At 41.8% G+C, this 16,322-nt stretch overlaps 2 protein-coding genes across 3 annotated transcripts in view; one reads left to right on the plus strand and one right to left on the minus strand.

The window, feature by feature from the left end:
* The window catches only part of LOC111153360 (alpha and gamma adaptin binding protein), a 50,041-nt gene extending 48,210 nt beyond the window's left edge, over positions 1–1,831 (minus strand). For both annotated transcript variants that reach the window (XM_022512351.1, XM_022512350.1), the window contains exon 1: positions 1,740–1,831. In XM_022512351.1, the coding sequence (XP_022368059.1) occupies positions 1,740–1,812 (73 nt within the window). In that variant the 5' untranslated portion in view covers positions 1,813–1,831. The remainder of the gene's footprint in view (positions 1–1,739) is intronic.
* Positions 1,832–2,079: 248 nt separating this feature from the next.
* Positions 2,080–16,322, plus strand: part of LOC111153125 (IQ motif containing H) — a 184,957-nt gene continuing 170,714 nt past the window's right edge. The window contains exons 1-3 of the mRNA XM_022511922.1: positions 2,080–2,130; positions 10,457–10,579; positions 12,011–12,105. Of these exons, the coding sequence (XP_022367630.1) occupies positions 2,080–2,130; positions 10,457–10,579; positions 12,011–12,105 (269 nt within the window). The remainder of the gene's footprint in view (positions 2,131–10,456; positions 10,580–12,010; positions 12,106–16,322) is intronic.

The raw sequence follows: 16,322 nt of genomic DNA on the forward strand, positions 1-16,322 counted from the left end.
ACTCTTGATTTCAGCTCAGGTCATGATCTCAGGGTGGTGAGATCAAGCCCCTCCACTCTCAGGGCTCTGTGCTGAGTGTGGAGCCTGCTTAGGATTCTCTGTCTTCCACTGCCCTACGCATGTGCATCCTCTCTCTCTCTCTCTCAATAAATAAGTAAATAAATATATGTATATATACACACACAAAAATATTATATGTAAAATATAAATTATATAAATTGTTATATATTTTATAAACGTGTTAATTATGTTTATATTTATATATTTAAAAACAAAAATATTTAAAATTTTTAACATACGAAATGTAAAAACAATGTATAAAACATAAAAGTTATATATAAAATAGGCTAAAATTATGTACAAAATGTAATTATAATTTTTTAACATAAGCATGGGAAAAAAGACTAGAAGGAAATGCACAGAAATGTTAACAGTATTTGTGTTTGGGTGAGGAGACAGATCATAGCTGACATTCTCTTTTCTGGTTATGCTAAATGTAAATGCTTTTACAATGAAACAACCTTTTAAAAAGAAAAGAAAGGGAATAAACGGGAAGGAGCACTACTAAGGGGTAAGGAAATGGCAGAGAGAAGTTACTTCATTTACTAAGTGCTATAATTAGATTTCTACCCTGGCGAAGAACTTTTTAAGTGGTCATAGGTGATAACTAAGTTTACAGAATATGTGTTGGAGGACGTCCTGCCTGTCACTCGACAGGTACAGAAAAAAATATATATAGCCACGTGACGCTTTACAGTTTACGAAATGCTTTCAAAATGTCACCTGTCCTTCAAATAATCCTGTGAGATGGGCTCATATGCCCCATTTTTAGGGGACCAGGACATTGGGCGTTAGAGAGATAATGTGCTTTAAAAACAATGACTACCATTTATCAAATCTATGCCAGCCTCTGAGTTAAGCACAATGCTGTGAACATCATCACCTTCTTACAGATAAGAAAACCGCAGGGTGGAGGTTAAGTGCACTCACTCTCACGCAGCTGAGAGTCACTGCTCTGACTCGCAGCCATGCGCTTAAAACAGGTGTCCTGGGTTACAATCAACTTCACAGAATCCTTTACTCAAAGAGCTGAGCCCGGGACCCAGTCCGGTGCTGTCTATAACACTGGTCTCGCCTAAGTTTTAAGAGTTCTTTAGTTTGACAGCGAAGGTCCAGAAGCCAACAAACTAGGCCCAGGAACACCCAAAAGCTAACGCTGCCCGAAAGCCTACGCCTCAGGAGGAAGGCACGGCAGACAACAACTGCAGTGGAAGACACAAGGTTAAATCATACACATCAAGCGGGGGGGCAAGAGGAAACCTACTGTCCACCTCGGGGGCAGGGACGGCAACAAGCATCCCAGTTTCTGCACCTTACACCCGAGTAACTCGGTACAATTTCCAGGGCGCCCTTCGGTTCAGCTCAAAGGAGCCCGCAACGACCCGTGGGCTGGGCGGGGCAGGGATGAGTCCCACTTTGCAGAAAAAGCCGGAAGAAAAGCAACAACGCGCTGGGCCGGCAGACAAGCAACGAGTGTGAGAGCTAGGGGAAGGCAGCTGCGGGGCCTGGACACCCGCACCGGGTCGAAGCAGCACCCGAGAAGCCGCGAGCCCCGGCGCAGTGAAGGAAAAGCCCCGGGCCCGCGACGACAAAGGCCGACAGGGAGACCGCGGTTCTGAGGCCGGAGCCCGCCGAGACTGGGGTGACTTGGACATCGGCCCAGGAGCCCCGCTACTCACGCTGGACCAGCCGGTCCCCGGAGAAGGTGGAGGAGCAGCTGGTGACAACCGCACAGGGGACGCCCGCAGCCATAGCTGCGCTCGCGAGCCAGTGGCGTCCGAGAGCCGCTTCCGCCTTGGGCTATACCACGGCCGCCGGCGCGCGGGGGAGACGCGCAAAGAAGGGCGCGTCGACGGAAGGAACCGGTTTGCTCTGACTCCTCCCACACCCCCTCTTCCGCTCCCGGCGTAGAACAGGCTGGGCTGCGCGTGGAGTTGCCATGGGGACGGGCGCTCCAGGCTCCGGGCTTCCGCGCTCAGAGACCGCTTCTCGGAGAGGTGGTACTCCCCGACCCTAGCCATGGCACAGGAGAATGAGAACTACGACCCCATCGGAACCATCCTAATCCAGGTGGGAAACGGGCCCTTCCGGGCCCTGCCCCAGCTAAGACACTTCCGCGCGAGGCCCAGCCGCGCCGATCCACTGGCGCCCACCCTCTAGGAGTACCGTTCCTAGACTACCTCCTGCGTGCAGAGGGCACGACCCCTCCGAGAACTCCCAAATATGCCCACCTAGACCTCCGCTGAGAGCCTAACACGCCCCACCCCACACCCCGTATCTTCCCCTGACGTTTCCCTCCAGAAGCTCGACCATTTTGCCTCTGGCAAAACTCCAAAACCATACACCTCACCCCAGAACCTTAACTTTCGAAAATCCATCTTACACTGAGGCACTTTTTTAAAATGTTAGTTCTGAAAAATTGGAACCCGTGATATGGGGCAAATACAAGTCAGACACTTTGGGGAGATGATAAGAAATCTGGAAAGAAGTTGAAATAGGTAAACCACTTTTCTTAGGCACCTAAATTTTTTGGATCTGAAAGTACCTTGCAAATAAGTCTTGGGGATGTAATATACAACATGGGGACTGTAGTTAATAACACTGAACTCTTACATTTGAAAGTTGCTTAAAGAATTCATCTTAAAAGTACTCATCATAAAAAAATTATAACTGTGATTATGGATGTCAACTAAACTTGTGATCATTTTTGCTGTTTATACAAATATTGATTATGCTGTATACCTGAAATATAATGTTATATGTTGATTATATCTCAAATAAATAAATGAATTAAAAGCCCCTGGCTTGGGAACACACAAAGAAAAATATAATAAAGATAACTTGGATTGCCTAGCAAGTTAAATAAAGTATTGAATATATAAATGTGCCACAAAAAAAAACAAAAACAAAAAAACCTCCTGGAAATGACTCTTTCTAACCTAAGGGGGGAAATATAAAAAAAAAAAAGTCTTAACTTCTCCAGTATAACTCAGTTTGTGATAATTATACTCATATTTTCCCATAAAATTTTTGTTCTTTCATATTTATTTATGGTAGTTTTAAAACATTTCTGCATAAATCATCACTTTTAACTAGTATTTAGCTCCATTTGTCAGGGCTTGAAGTAATTTGCCTAAATTCACTCTATTTGGACTCTCACTCAGATCTACAGTGGATTTTCCTGCCAGGATGTTGGTCTCTTACCTCTCATCTAGGAGAGACTGCTTTAAATGCATCTTTTTCAGGGGTGCCTGGGTGGCTCAGTGGGTTAAGCCGCTGCCTTCGGCTCAGGTCATGATCTCAGGGTCCTGGGATCAAGCCCTGCATCGGGCTCTCTGCTCAGCAAGGAGCCTGCTTCCTCCTCTCTCTCTGCCTGCCTCTCTGCCTGCTTGTGATCTCTGTCTGTCAAATAAATAAATAAAATCTTAAAAAAAAAAATGCATCTTTTTCAAAATATAAACCCTTAAACTCACCAGTTTCATAGAGTTCCCCATTATGACTAATACCCAAATCTTCTTACCTCACATTCTGTTATCATCTGCCACTAGCACCCTAGATGAATTTAGCAGACTGCAAAGTCTGAGGGAACATTCCCCACAAAACTGCCCTCATTTCTACTCCAGCCTAAGTTCAGAAGTCCCCAGAGTCAAGCTCACTTCAGGCCTGCTATCTACAAATTTGGGGGCCCCTGACCACCTTCACACTGGCTAATTTCTAGAGCAACACAGAATTCAGGAAAGTGCTATGCTTATAATTACAGTGTTATAACACTAAACGGATACAAATTAAAGCCAGCCAAGGTAAGGCATGAATAGGGCAGCATCCAAGAGGGATCCAAATGGAGCTTCCAGTCATCCTCTCCCTGTAGAGTCATGGATGGCTTTATCTCCTCCCAGCCATGATGTGTAACAATATACCCAGAATATTACCAATTAGGGAAGCTCACCTAAGACTTTGATGTCCAGAGTTTTTACTGGGACTTAATCACACACTGCCCAAGTTCTGACCTTTCATCTGGAGCCCTTCCCAGAGGTCACACTAATGCCTTTAGACTCCAGTTCCTCTAGAGGTTGGAACAGATACCATGTGGCTCAAAGCCCCCAGCATAAATCACATTGTTAAATTATCTGGTGACCAAAGCCCCCAAGCAAAGACACTTATCAAGCAGGACTCTCCAGGGCCCTAGAGATCACCTCCCAGTATCCAAGGGCAAAGGTCAGAACTCTCATTGGGAAAAGCTGATTCTTTACTACATATACCCCCTCTAAATGCAGGGCCCGTGTTTACAGGCTCCAAACAATTGGAACACTGTTAGAGACTCCTACCCAGAAACAGCCAGTTTTCCCCCCACGGTACACTTTGTGTTGACTATAAGAACAATTAGGTTATTCCTTAGTTTTCTCTTATTTTCCCCAGACCTGGACCATCTCTAAAAAAGAGACCAGAATCCAGGGAGAATTCTCTCACCTAATTTCACACTTTCCCTTAGGAGAATTCTTTTCCCAGGTCTTCTCCCCTTGTGGTTTGGAATAATGTAGAATAGGGGATCGGCTGAAAAGCCAAAAGCCTTTTCACTTCAGAGTAGGATCCAGAGGTAGCTATTCGGTCAGCCTAGGATACAACATTACAGGGTCAGTGTCTGTCGTCATCGGATTATAAAACAGAGCAGGAGAGCTAGGAACAGTCACATCCATGTTGCTCAGTACCTCTGTCTGCTGAAAAGGGTTATTCTGGACAGAGTAAGTGGAAGGCAGTGTAGAGAGAGCAAGCCTGCGTGTTACCCTGATTACTGAGGCTGGTCTCTGGACTCAGAACATTCTCCCCGGTAATATGGAGAATATACATAACAAGGAAATAAGGAAGCCTTTCCCTACTTTCTCACCGAGTCCGGAGCATCTCTAACATACAGCACTATTCTCGGGCACACAGCACGGATTCCACTTCTACCTGGGGCGATGATTTGTGTCCTTCAACCAGGCTACAAATAAGCAGTACCTCTAGAGGGAAGCACTCTGTGGGGTGTCAGAATACTGAGGACCGACCTTGGCAATGACATTCTTCCAGGTGGATAAGTTTAGGCTAATCATTTCACCGCTCTGGGCCTAAGTGTTCTCTTCTGTAGGATACATAGAGTGAATTAGATCTACCTCTGACTCTAAATTGACCCAATTTACCAAAGCTACAAAAATTTCTTTTTATCACAAAGTGGTCTTCCTTAATTTTCAGCCTAGGCAATCAAATTGTTTCTATCAACTTATATATGTTTGATATATATAAGTTATAATAATATAATAATATATTAATATATCATAAATTTATATATATAGAATACACACACACACAAAGTTGCCAGAAAACAGAGGCACTTCAAATCTCTACCTGCTTCACCTTAAATGGGTATATCAGGCCTGTGTTTCAATCAGATACATTAAACAACTTTTTAGACCAGTGATTCTCAAAGAGTGGCCCCAGGACCAGTATCTTCAGCACTGGCTGAGAACTCATGAGAAACACAAATTCTCAGACCTCATTCTAGACCTATTAAATCAGGAGTTCCGGGGGTACCCTTGCAGTTAACTGTGATGCATGCCCAATTCTGAGACCTTCTACCTTAGATAGTATTGTAAAAATATAAACTGTAATATAATTTCCAAGAAAAATCCCAATAATAAAAGCGAACAGTATTTGCTGGGTATTGTGCACAGTTCTAAGTGTTGTACATATTTTAAGGCATTTAACCCCCTACAACAAAGCTATCCGATAAGGACTATTATTATTTCACATTATGGAAAAAAAAAACCATCAAAGATGAGTATTGCGGGCAGACCCCTATACATAGAAAAATGCAAATGATCTTCTCAAACCCTTTCAATCTATCAACCCAGTTAAAAAAGAAATTCTTAAAAAAAAAAATTCTTCCCTTGGCCCTTTTGCTCCTCTCAATATTTAAATCCTGCCTTTTCCACTGAATTTTCACCAGCCTTTAGCTTTGTATAATTATAAATACACGTTTGTATATTTGTAGATATTATGCACATACTGGTTAGTGGTTAGGCATGAAGGCTTTGGATTCAGACTGCCCGGATTTGAAGAGTTCCCCAATTAACCAGCTAACTTACCTGGCACAGGGTACTTAACCACTTTAAACCTTGGATTCCCTCAAGTAAAAATAAAGATGATAATATGAAGTCCCCCGTAGGAGTCTTGTAAGGGTTAAAATATTGGGTAACATATAATGTGTAACACTCAATAGATGTGAGTTGTTATTAGATCTGGTCTCTTGCCTTTTAATATTACTTAGTTTTCTGTTCATTTCTAAGTCTTTTTAAGAGGAGCCTGCTTTTTACTGGAAGATAAGGAAAAAATTAATTTTAGCCTGTCTTTTTAACCAGTCGTACTCCATTCTTTTTTTTTTTTAAGATTTTATTTATTTATTTGTCAGAGAGAGAGAGAGAGAGAGAGAGAGCAAGCACAGGCAGACAGAATGGCAGGCAGAGGCAGAGGGAGAAGCAGGCTCCCTGATGAGCAAGGAGCCCGATGTGGAACTCGATCCCAGGACGCTGGGATCATGACCTGAGCCGAAGGCAGCTGCTTAACCAACTGAGCCACCCAGGCATCCCGGCATACTCCATTCTTAACTAAAACTTCATGGGTGATGCTATAGGGCAAATGAGGCATGCCTCGTTTTCCTGTTACACCTGGATCTTTCGGAGATCCCATTTTACCTAGCACAGAATTAGGTCCATTGATCCTGAACGACTGGATAATGATCTCCTCATTAATTCATTCTCCAGGAATGTACATCCCCTTTAAAACTGAAGGTAGCTGCACTAACACACACTATTATTTAGAAAGCACAATAGGTGATACAAATTGATAATAAAATATTTTGATAAAATATCTAAAATACTTGAGAAAAAAATCTTTAAATACAGATAGTCAGTGTTCTAATTATAAACTCATTGTGTGACTTGTTATGAAAACATGCGCTTTGTATGTCTGGATTTCCTAGGACATACAAACATTGAATATTCTGTCCTACTTTCTGATCCCATCCCAATGCCCATGTTTTCATTTTTGATTCAGGACACGTGATTGCTATCTCCACACAGAGTTCTACTAGGCAGCCTTTTGTTAACTGTTTAACTTTTTTCACTTTTAATTCTGTCATTCAAACCTTTTATGGTTTCAGGTGGATCTTTCCTCGACTGATCAGAACAGTGGGGTTCTAACTATAGTGATGATAATCACTGTTATAATTGAAACAGTAGTCCACTTTATTGACAGTGAAACACTCTGCAGTAACTCTGCTAGGCAGGTGTCATATTTAGCCCCAGTTTACAGAAGAAGAAACTAAGGTACAAAAAGCTGAAGTAACTTGCCCAAGAGGAGAGAGAAACAGGTCATGGCATGTTTGTAAAACAGTCTTGAAGAAGTGGGGCTGTGTGTCCGGGAGGTTTCCTTGGTGTTTCTTTTATTGATAACTCTTACAAGCTTTCTGTTTCGACTTTATTAATGATCATGTGATATCTTTTTATTACATCTTTTAAAATGCTTACTTGACCCAACTATTAAACAAATGTTTGTGCAACAAAGATAATCTGGTTGCAACCAAAATTAGCTTTTTAATTATTATTGGAAATCCTGTTTTATGTTAACACCAACTTTGGCAATATTGGAACTAATCAACAGCTTGGTATTATCGCTATCTTTCTTATCTACTCCTCCATCTGGTCTGCCAGGAACATATAAAAAATGAAGGCGCAAGTGGGCAAAGTGTGATGAGAATGAGTCAGCCAAACTCTATCTTTAGCAGAGATGGATAAAATACAATTATGGAACTGCTTTTGACAACATGGAATCTGATTGCATGGCTAGACTTCCAAATTCTAGAGCAAATCTTCACTGCATTAAATCTTTCAAAGCCCTCTCATTAAGCAGCCTTGTCCCCACACTGTCCTCCAAGTAGGAAATATATGGAAAGCAATGCATTTGATAATCATAGAGATAATGGGGAACACGTAACATTTCAATATGGTAGACAGGATCCATTTGAAGAAAGAACAGAGATTTGTTCCTACCCAAGTCTGGTGACACATTTCCTACAGTACTTGTCCCTATTGTAATTACTATACAAACAGATGGGTGGTTATTGAGAGGAGAGAAGAAAATATCTGGCAGGAAAATGAAAAACTCTTGAGGAAGAGGAAGAGAGCAATTCAAATCAATGAACGTTTATTAAGTGCCAGTTATGAGCAAGGAGTTTCACTGGGCTTGACAATTCAGAGGAAGAGCATTAACATTTGTTCGGTGCCCTCCTACGTGGCTGGCCCTGTATGAAATTCTCTCTGCACTTGAACTCATTTTATTCTGGCCGCTATTCCAACAGGTAGCTGTTTAGCCCCCTTTCAAGAAAGCACCAAAGTCTCTCAAACCCTAAGTAAATGTGTCAGGCTCCGTAAAGGAGGAAATAGGATTCGAGTTCATATCTGCCTGGTTCCAAAGCCTACATTCATTCATTTCCACACACATATTGCCTTATTTTTACTCAACAATTTAATGAGGTAGAATAACTCTTTTTTTTTTCTCCCGTGGTAAAGAAATCAGAGAAAACGTGTGTGGACATCATGCGACCAGCAATAAAGCAAGGAATTATGTCCATTTGCCTTTTACTGGGCCCTCACTATGTACTAGACTTGTTACATATTATCTCACGACTCTGGGTAGAAGTGTAATTGCCCACACAGGGCAGATAAAGAAAGAAGCCCTTTGGTTCCATGATAAATAATCCAGGACAGTTTCACTCCCCCAGCTGTTGACAGGCATAAATACAGAATGATACGTGAAGTTACAAATACCACAAATAATAGAGCTACAAGAAGGAAATGTAGTGCATTCTAAGGAAGAACCAAGAAATGTGGGTCTGGAAAGTGGCCCTTGCCTTGAACCGCCTCTTTGTACTTCGCAAATGCCTTTAGACAATAGATGGTAAATCAGCTTGTAGCAGTAACTTGGACAAAACAATGGAAAGAAGTACATCTTCATCCTTAGTGCCTACAAGCAAACAGTAGGTGTGTTCCGATTTCAATCTGTGAGCCCTGAAGGCTTTCCATGACAATTTGTGCAGAGCACAAATGACCAGATGTGTCTACCAGACTGTGATGCCCATCAGTGAAAAGATGCAAATTCTGATCTTTTGAATACTTGGCTTCATGGGAATTTTCCAAAGTAATCGATAACACAGGCCGGATCAACGTTTGTGTGTCCAGTTATGCTAACAGAGGAAAGGTAACTGTTTCAAAATGCCTTTAGCAACCCAGTCTGCAGATAGTTATTGGTGTGACTATTGATGAAACAGGTGTTGGGTTCATAAATTTGCATAACAAAATGTTTTTCTTGTGGCAGCAACCCATACAATAATTGGTGCCATCTGTATTTATTGAAGTTTGGTTTCTGATATGAATGCAGAGAATCTTGTGATGTCTAATTTCATAGCACCCAATTTCCTGGGAGGGTGATCGACATTAGAGAGACGTTCATCATTTCCAAAGAGAATACAGATTGGAGGAAAATGTTGAGGTGATAATGCACGCTGCTTTCTCTTCACCGATCATTTCCATTTCTGACTACGTAAAACGGAATCAAGGCCACACACCTACAGAACTGCTTCTTCAAGAGCAGTACGTGGGGAAGATCCAGCCAAAATGGAAAACCAAAGGGCCCTGTCAACCTGTTTACAATTCCCTTTTGAAAGGCTCTGCTTGCTTGCTTGCTTGCTTGCTTGCTTGCTTGCTTTGAGAGAGAGAACGCGCGAGTGTGCGCATGCACAGGGAGGGGCAGAGAGAGAAGTAGAGAGAGAAATTTCAGCAGATGCCATGTTGAGCACAGAGCCCAGTGGAGGACTCGATCTCACAACTGTGATATCACGAGCTGAGCCAAAACCAAGAGTCAGATGTTTAACTGACTGAGCCACCGAGGCACCCCTGAAAGGCTTTGCTTTCACTAAAACCTCTCATTGCTAGAACTTTCCTGTTTTCTTACCTCTTAACCAGTTAGTAGACATCCGAGTTTGATGCAAACTTCGTATCAGCTCATACTTCTTACCAGCTATGGAGCTGAAGTGATTTGAATTGTAGTTCTTGGATTTGTTTCTAATGAGGGGAAGGAAAAAGAGTAAAACTGTATGAAAGCTTAGTTTCTTGAAATCTGAAAGACAATAATGCAACATTCTAATAAAGAATATCTTAGAATCATGAAGACAGTCCTTTCCGACGAACATCCTAAAATCTAGGCTGTCTCTAGACATGCAAGCAAATTGCAAATCTTAAAATAAATCACTGTTTCAGGTGAATTCTGTATGTATTCTTTCAATATTTTGTATTTTTTATACCTACAGGTCCATGAAGACCTTTATCAGTTAAAAGAGAAATTAACAAATTTCCCACTGGAGGAAAAAGGAGAGGCTCTAAACATTCAGAATCTTGAAACCGCAATCAAAAGGACTGAAATGGGATTAAGAGTGAGTACAGCTTTAGACAGTAAATAAAGTGCTGGAAGGAGACAAAGATTCCTCTAGAAGAAAAGGACTGTCGTTCTCATAGGACCCTGTATAATTCTGTAACAGAGATGGGCTTCGGTTGGTCAGCAGCTTTCTCATTCTGTCCCTTTTATTAAAGTTACGATTATTAACTGATCGGTTTTCATCCTGTCACATTCCACAAAGAATTTAAGGTGTTGGGAATATAAGATTCTGCAGTGATAACCCCTAACATGTGGTTTGATAAAAAGCATTAAGAATGTTTAAAATAACCATTAGTCTAACAATATTCCCAACAAAAAAGGATTCAAAGCAATACATTGCAGAGAGTTACTATCAGATCCACTGGGATTCTAAAGGAAAAGAGTTTATTTTCCCTAAATAGCTTATGTATTTTGAGATTAGTCATTTTGTGATATTATAATCCAGTAGATAAAGCTAAAGAGATGTACCTACAATTTTGGAAGGGTGAGATAAAGGACACAGGGACTTCATCATTATAGATGGGTTGAAGGGCAGAGGAGAATCCAGTCTTCAGACCAGGATAATATTCACTTATAAAACAAGGATCTAAGGGCACCTGGGTGGCTCAATCAGGTAAGCGTCAGATTCTCGATTTCAGCTCCAGTCATGATCTCAGGGTCGTGAGTTCGAGCCCCGCATTGGGCTCTATGCTCAGTGGGGAGTCTGCTTGGGATTCTCTCTCTCCCTCTCCCTTCACCCCTCTCCCCCTGGTCACTCACTCTCTCAAATAAATAAATAAATAAATCTTAAAAAGGAAAAAAAAAAGAAAGCAAGAAACAAGGATCATAGCACATGTGTCCAAATAAGGACCATCTCCATCTTTGAGACCTCGAACTGTCACTGTCTCTGCTCTGGCGTAAGACTTCCACTCTCCCACATTGTGAGCTTCACAGCCCAGCTCCTCAGGCTGTGAGCGATGTGGTGTGTTTTGTTGCCTCATGGAACTGGCACACCATTGTCCTATATAACTTGACGGTGAGACGGCTGCACTCAGCTGGAGTCTTTGGGTTGGCCATTTTGAATAATCTGTTACCTAAGGGCCAGAGTCTCGCCCCAGATGCTTCCTTGAAATCCCTATTACTCCATATCTGTCCTGCCTAGTAAGCTTACCTGGCTAAGCGATTTACTGATGGTTGTGCATCGTTTAATTTGTGAAGAGTGCTACAGGTCATTCAAGCTCTGAGTCTCAATTGTTTATTATGGTTTTTGGGATAAAGTCATTTAGCCTCGAGATGCCCAATGATACCTTAGGCATGCAATAAACGCATAGCATCTTGTGTCTTTTAACTTAATTACACAATTCAAAGCATTACCCTAATGAAATAAAGTAAATTAGCTGAGTATCTTAAGTCCACTATAATGGCCTAAACTTTAACTTTCCTGTAACAGATTCACATCGAGAAGTATTTAAATGTTGTAAACCATCATGTGTTAACAACGCCTGTTGATGGTGATAATTTATATTCTCCTCGAGCTTCCAAGTGGTAAGTAAAATAGCCATTTTGGAGTCCTAAATAAGTACAATAAAAAAAATTAACTTTTCCCACTCAGGTCAGGTGACTGTAAAGACAAAATCTTCTAGGCTTTGTTCATATCTATTCTACGAATTTCAGTTAGTTTGTATAAGAAGTTAATGGCAGAATTTGAACTTTGATGAAGTTTATTACGGGTTACTCTTCTTGCCTTCTAATACTTGACACCATATCAATTACTTCAGGGTCCTAGTTTTGGTGTTACTATTTTTTTTTGTAAAAGGTATCCAAAATTCAACTCCTAAAGGAAATATTTTTAAATTATTTTTATTAATATATAATGTATTATTTGCCCCAGGGGTACAGGTCTGTGAATCATCAGACTTACACACTTCACAGCACTCACCTAAGCATATATGCTCCCCAGTGTCCATCACCCAGCCAGCCCATCTCCCCTTCCCCCAACCAACCCTCAGTTTGTTTTGTGAGAGTCTCTTATGGTTTGTCTCCCTCCCGATCCCATCTTGTTTCATTTTTTTCCTTCCCTACCCACCACAACCCCCCGGCCTGTTTCTCAAGTTCCTCATATCAGAGAGATCATATGATAATTGTCATAAAGGAAATATTTTAATGCAAACCCATTTTTATTTAATGGCAGAATTTGAACTTTGATGAAGTTTATCACATGCTACTTTCTTTACACTTTTAAACACATTTTATGTGCTTTATTATAAAGATGATTTGGGTATCCAGGGTAAACAAACCAAAAATAATAAAACTTGCTTGAAATACTCATAATGTAATACATCCTAAGAGATGACTTATTAAAATTAGGCTTGAGTTAGAGAGAAATTGCCTTGCCTTGGAACGTCTTACAAGTTGGCCTCCTGAATTTGAGTATATGTAGTGTAAGGTTGTGCTAGGCTTAAAAACCATATAGCCCTATTTGCATTGTAAATATATACTAAGCATAAGTGATTAGTATCAGATTGTGAGGTCGTTACAGAAATAGTACACAAGGAAACATGGAAATCTATTGACATAACCAAGTTCCAACATTCAGTAGTGGAGAGCAGAGCCTTGAGGACATCTGTCCCTCTTTCCACCACATAAAGGAGTGCCACAGGCATCTGTCATCCCCTATAGGGACAACCCTTCCCTCATCTGTCTAGTTTTTCATCATTTATATCTTTAATTTTTTAATCTTGGAATTAAAAAAATGATCTGGAGGGACACCTGGGTGGCTCAGTCGTTAAGCATCTGCCTTTGGCTCAGGTCATGATCCCAGTGTCCTGGGATCCAGCCCCACATCGAGCTCCCTCCTCAGCGGGAAGCCTGCTTCTCCCTCTGCATCTGTCTGCCATTTCCCCTGCTTGTGCTCTCTTGCTCTCTCTCTCTCTCTGACAAATAAAAGCTTAAAAAAAAAAAAAAAGACCTGAAAATAGGTTAATATTCATAATCTTTTAAAACAAGGTATCTGTAAAGAAAATAATAAAAGGGATTCTTGGAGAAGAAAATATTGGAGGTCAGTTTCCCAACTTATGTTGATTGGCTCTTAGTTTGAAATCAAGGGAACCCTACAGGCAAGGTGTGAGGCCTTTGTAGATGGCAGCCGACAATCTGGTGTAGGCTATGGCCAAAGACTGAACATATAAGCACATCAAGCAGGAAAGCCTCAGAATTGAGGGGTCTGGGAAAGCAAACCAGAGAAGAGACGGCTGACTGTCGTGAACTCTGATGAAGTTCTGGCCTGTCTCTGGCTTTCTCTTTGTTCTTCCGTCCTGGCAAAGAACAGAGAGTCTGGGCTGCCGATTTGCAAGTTATGATAGCTGAAAAGAGAGAACTATGTAGCAATTACAGCCACAGAGAACAAAGCAGAGAGGTTCAGGCAAAGACCTTTCTTCTACACTTCTCCCTTGCCAAGGACTGTCCTTGCCCCTTATAGGGTCTGGAAGAGTAAAAGAAGACTTCACCATTAATTGGGGCATGGAGCTGGCTCCCAGAAGTAGTCCTTGGATCCTTTCCCTCCTATTCAAGACAATAGTATGATCTCGGGTCCTCCCGACAGGAAGATGGGAGCCTGGCACGTTTGTAGAGCCTAACAAGCCTGCAGGAGTATTTCCGTCCTGGCTGTGGGTGTGTGCTGCTAAAGTAGCCCATGCAACTTGGAAATGAAATGATAGGAGCCAGGTCGAAAACTGGAGAAAAATTCCAAACTAGGTCTTTAAAGTAAGCAGGCAGGCAGGGTGCCTGGGTGGCTCAGTGGGTTAAGCCTCAGCCTTTGGCTCTGGTCATGATCCCAGAGTCCTGGGATCGAGCCCCGCATCGGGCTCTCTGCTCGTCGGGGAGCCTGCTTCCCCCTCTCTCTCTGCTTACTTGTGATCTTTCTCTGCCAAATTTAAAAAAAAAAAAATCTTTAAAGTAAGCAGGCAGGTCCTGGCAGTCTGAGTGAGACTCACGGAGAGTGGCTCAGGGAGGAAGAGAAGCAGCAGCAGGAGACGGAAATGGAAAACAGCAGAGCCAGGAGATCAGGGATTGTTGTCTGTGACCGGTGTGTTCCCGGGTCGATAGTCACTCCAGACTCTAAACTTATGGGGGGTTCCCAAGAGACTATCGTGAATAGACTTGGCGTCAGAGTCTATGTTCTGTTGGGAGCTTTCTATGCAAAACTGTTTGCAGAATTCCTTCAAGTTCTTATGCCTGAGGGCAGTGGGACTGGCCAATTCATTGCATTTTTCTTCTGAGGTTCCATGACTAAAGTGTTCCGAATACCCAAGTAAGAAGTTGGTTTAACATGATTGATGCCCGGACTCACTGAGGAACAGCTTGCTTATCTCAACACTGCTCGGAGGCCGGAGGAGGAGACTTAGCTTATCAGAGTCTCGAGCTGGAACAAGCTGGATCTGGCCTTTTATTCCACATGGCCATTGGTTTAAAAAATGGAGCATGCATCCATTACATGTATTTACTTACAAATTGTATACTTATCCTAGGGAGTGAATACATTATAAAATATACCAACAAAAGAACATTTAAATAATGAGACAAGATGAAACAGTTTAAAATATTTTACTCTATTAACAGCACAAAATTTTCTTTTGCTAAAAAAGGTTATTAATTATAATGTTCTGGTTCCTTTATCTTGTCAATCGTGATGGCTTTATATTGGCTGTAACTAATAACCCGAAACACACTCTACACTTCGTGGGGCTTCAGCATGGATGCTGGTTGAACGGGAGTCTGGAGTTCAGTCAGTCTTCTGGATGATTTTTAAGTTGGTGATCATGGGTGGAGATTTGGCAGACGTTTCATGAGTTTGATTGGTTTATCATCATTTTTGCTCTCTATTATGGCAGAAAAGCTCAGGCTATGAGTAAGTGTCTGTTCCGGCATTTTCTTATTTTTCACTGATGCCCATTTTCATTGACTTCAAAATACAGTCTGTTTTTTTGCAGGAATCTTTTTAAGACACCTGTCCATTTTCTCAGGCTCGATTGAAAATTAATCAATAGAATCCATACACTCACTGCACAAGTAAACTCCAGAACATTCTAACGCGGTAAAAACACATCACACAGACCCCGCTGTTCGTGCCGTTGTTGGAGTCTCCACTCCCAGGAGGCCTCCAGAACCACAGGGGACATAACCACAGGAGGGTATCCAGGGACAAGCTGAATATTAAATATTTTATTGCTCATGATAAGGGCTCACACAACTCTTAACGACCACGCTTTGTCGGTGACACTGGGAGGGTGACTACTGTCTGTACCCACAAGATCAGAACCCGCGGAAATCTTCATTGTGTATTCTGTTGTATGAGGGCTTGAGAAGGGGAAGCAAGAACAAAGCAAATAGATCACAGTGAGCATCAGTGAGAGGGGGAAAAAGAGGTTTGTACTGCATTGTGAGTGGCCATCAAAAGGTCCATTTTCCTCAGTTGATGAGACATCCCGGAGCCCATCTGTTGTGGGCGGTTACACTGTAGTACGTGTATTCCGCTTGGGTAGACTGTGACTATAACCTAGTCACAGGGAGAGATAGAGCCCGGGGAACAAGACAGAACACTCAGTGGTCTGTGGGAAGGGTAGGGGAGGCTAACTGTTATTTCCATTTCTCCGTGGGTTTGAAATTTTTTTAAACAAGAAATAATTTTTTAAAAAGCAGCATAAAATGAAAAACAAACTGGGAAAACATGTGCAGCAGATAGGACACAAAAATTGCTAATATTC

Source organism: Enhydra lutris, unplaced genomic scaffold, assembly GCF_002288905.1.
Source record: "Enhydra lutris kenyoni isolate GAN:26980312 unplaced genomic scaffold, ASM228890v2 scaffoldscaffold31, whole genome shotgun sequence".
NCBI classification, from domain to species: Eukaryota; Metazoa; Chordata; class Mammalia; order Carnivora; family Mustelidae; genus Enhydra; species Enhydra lutris.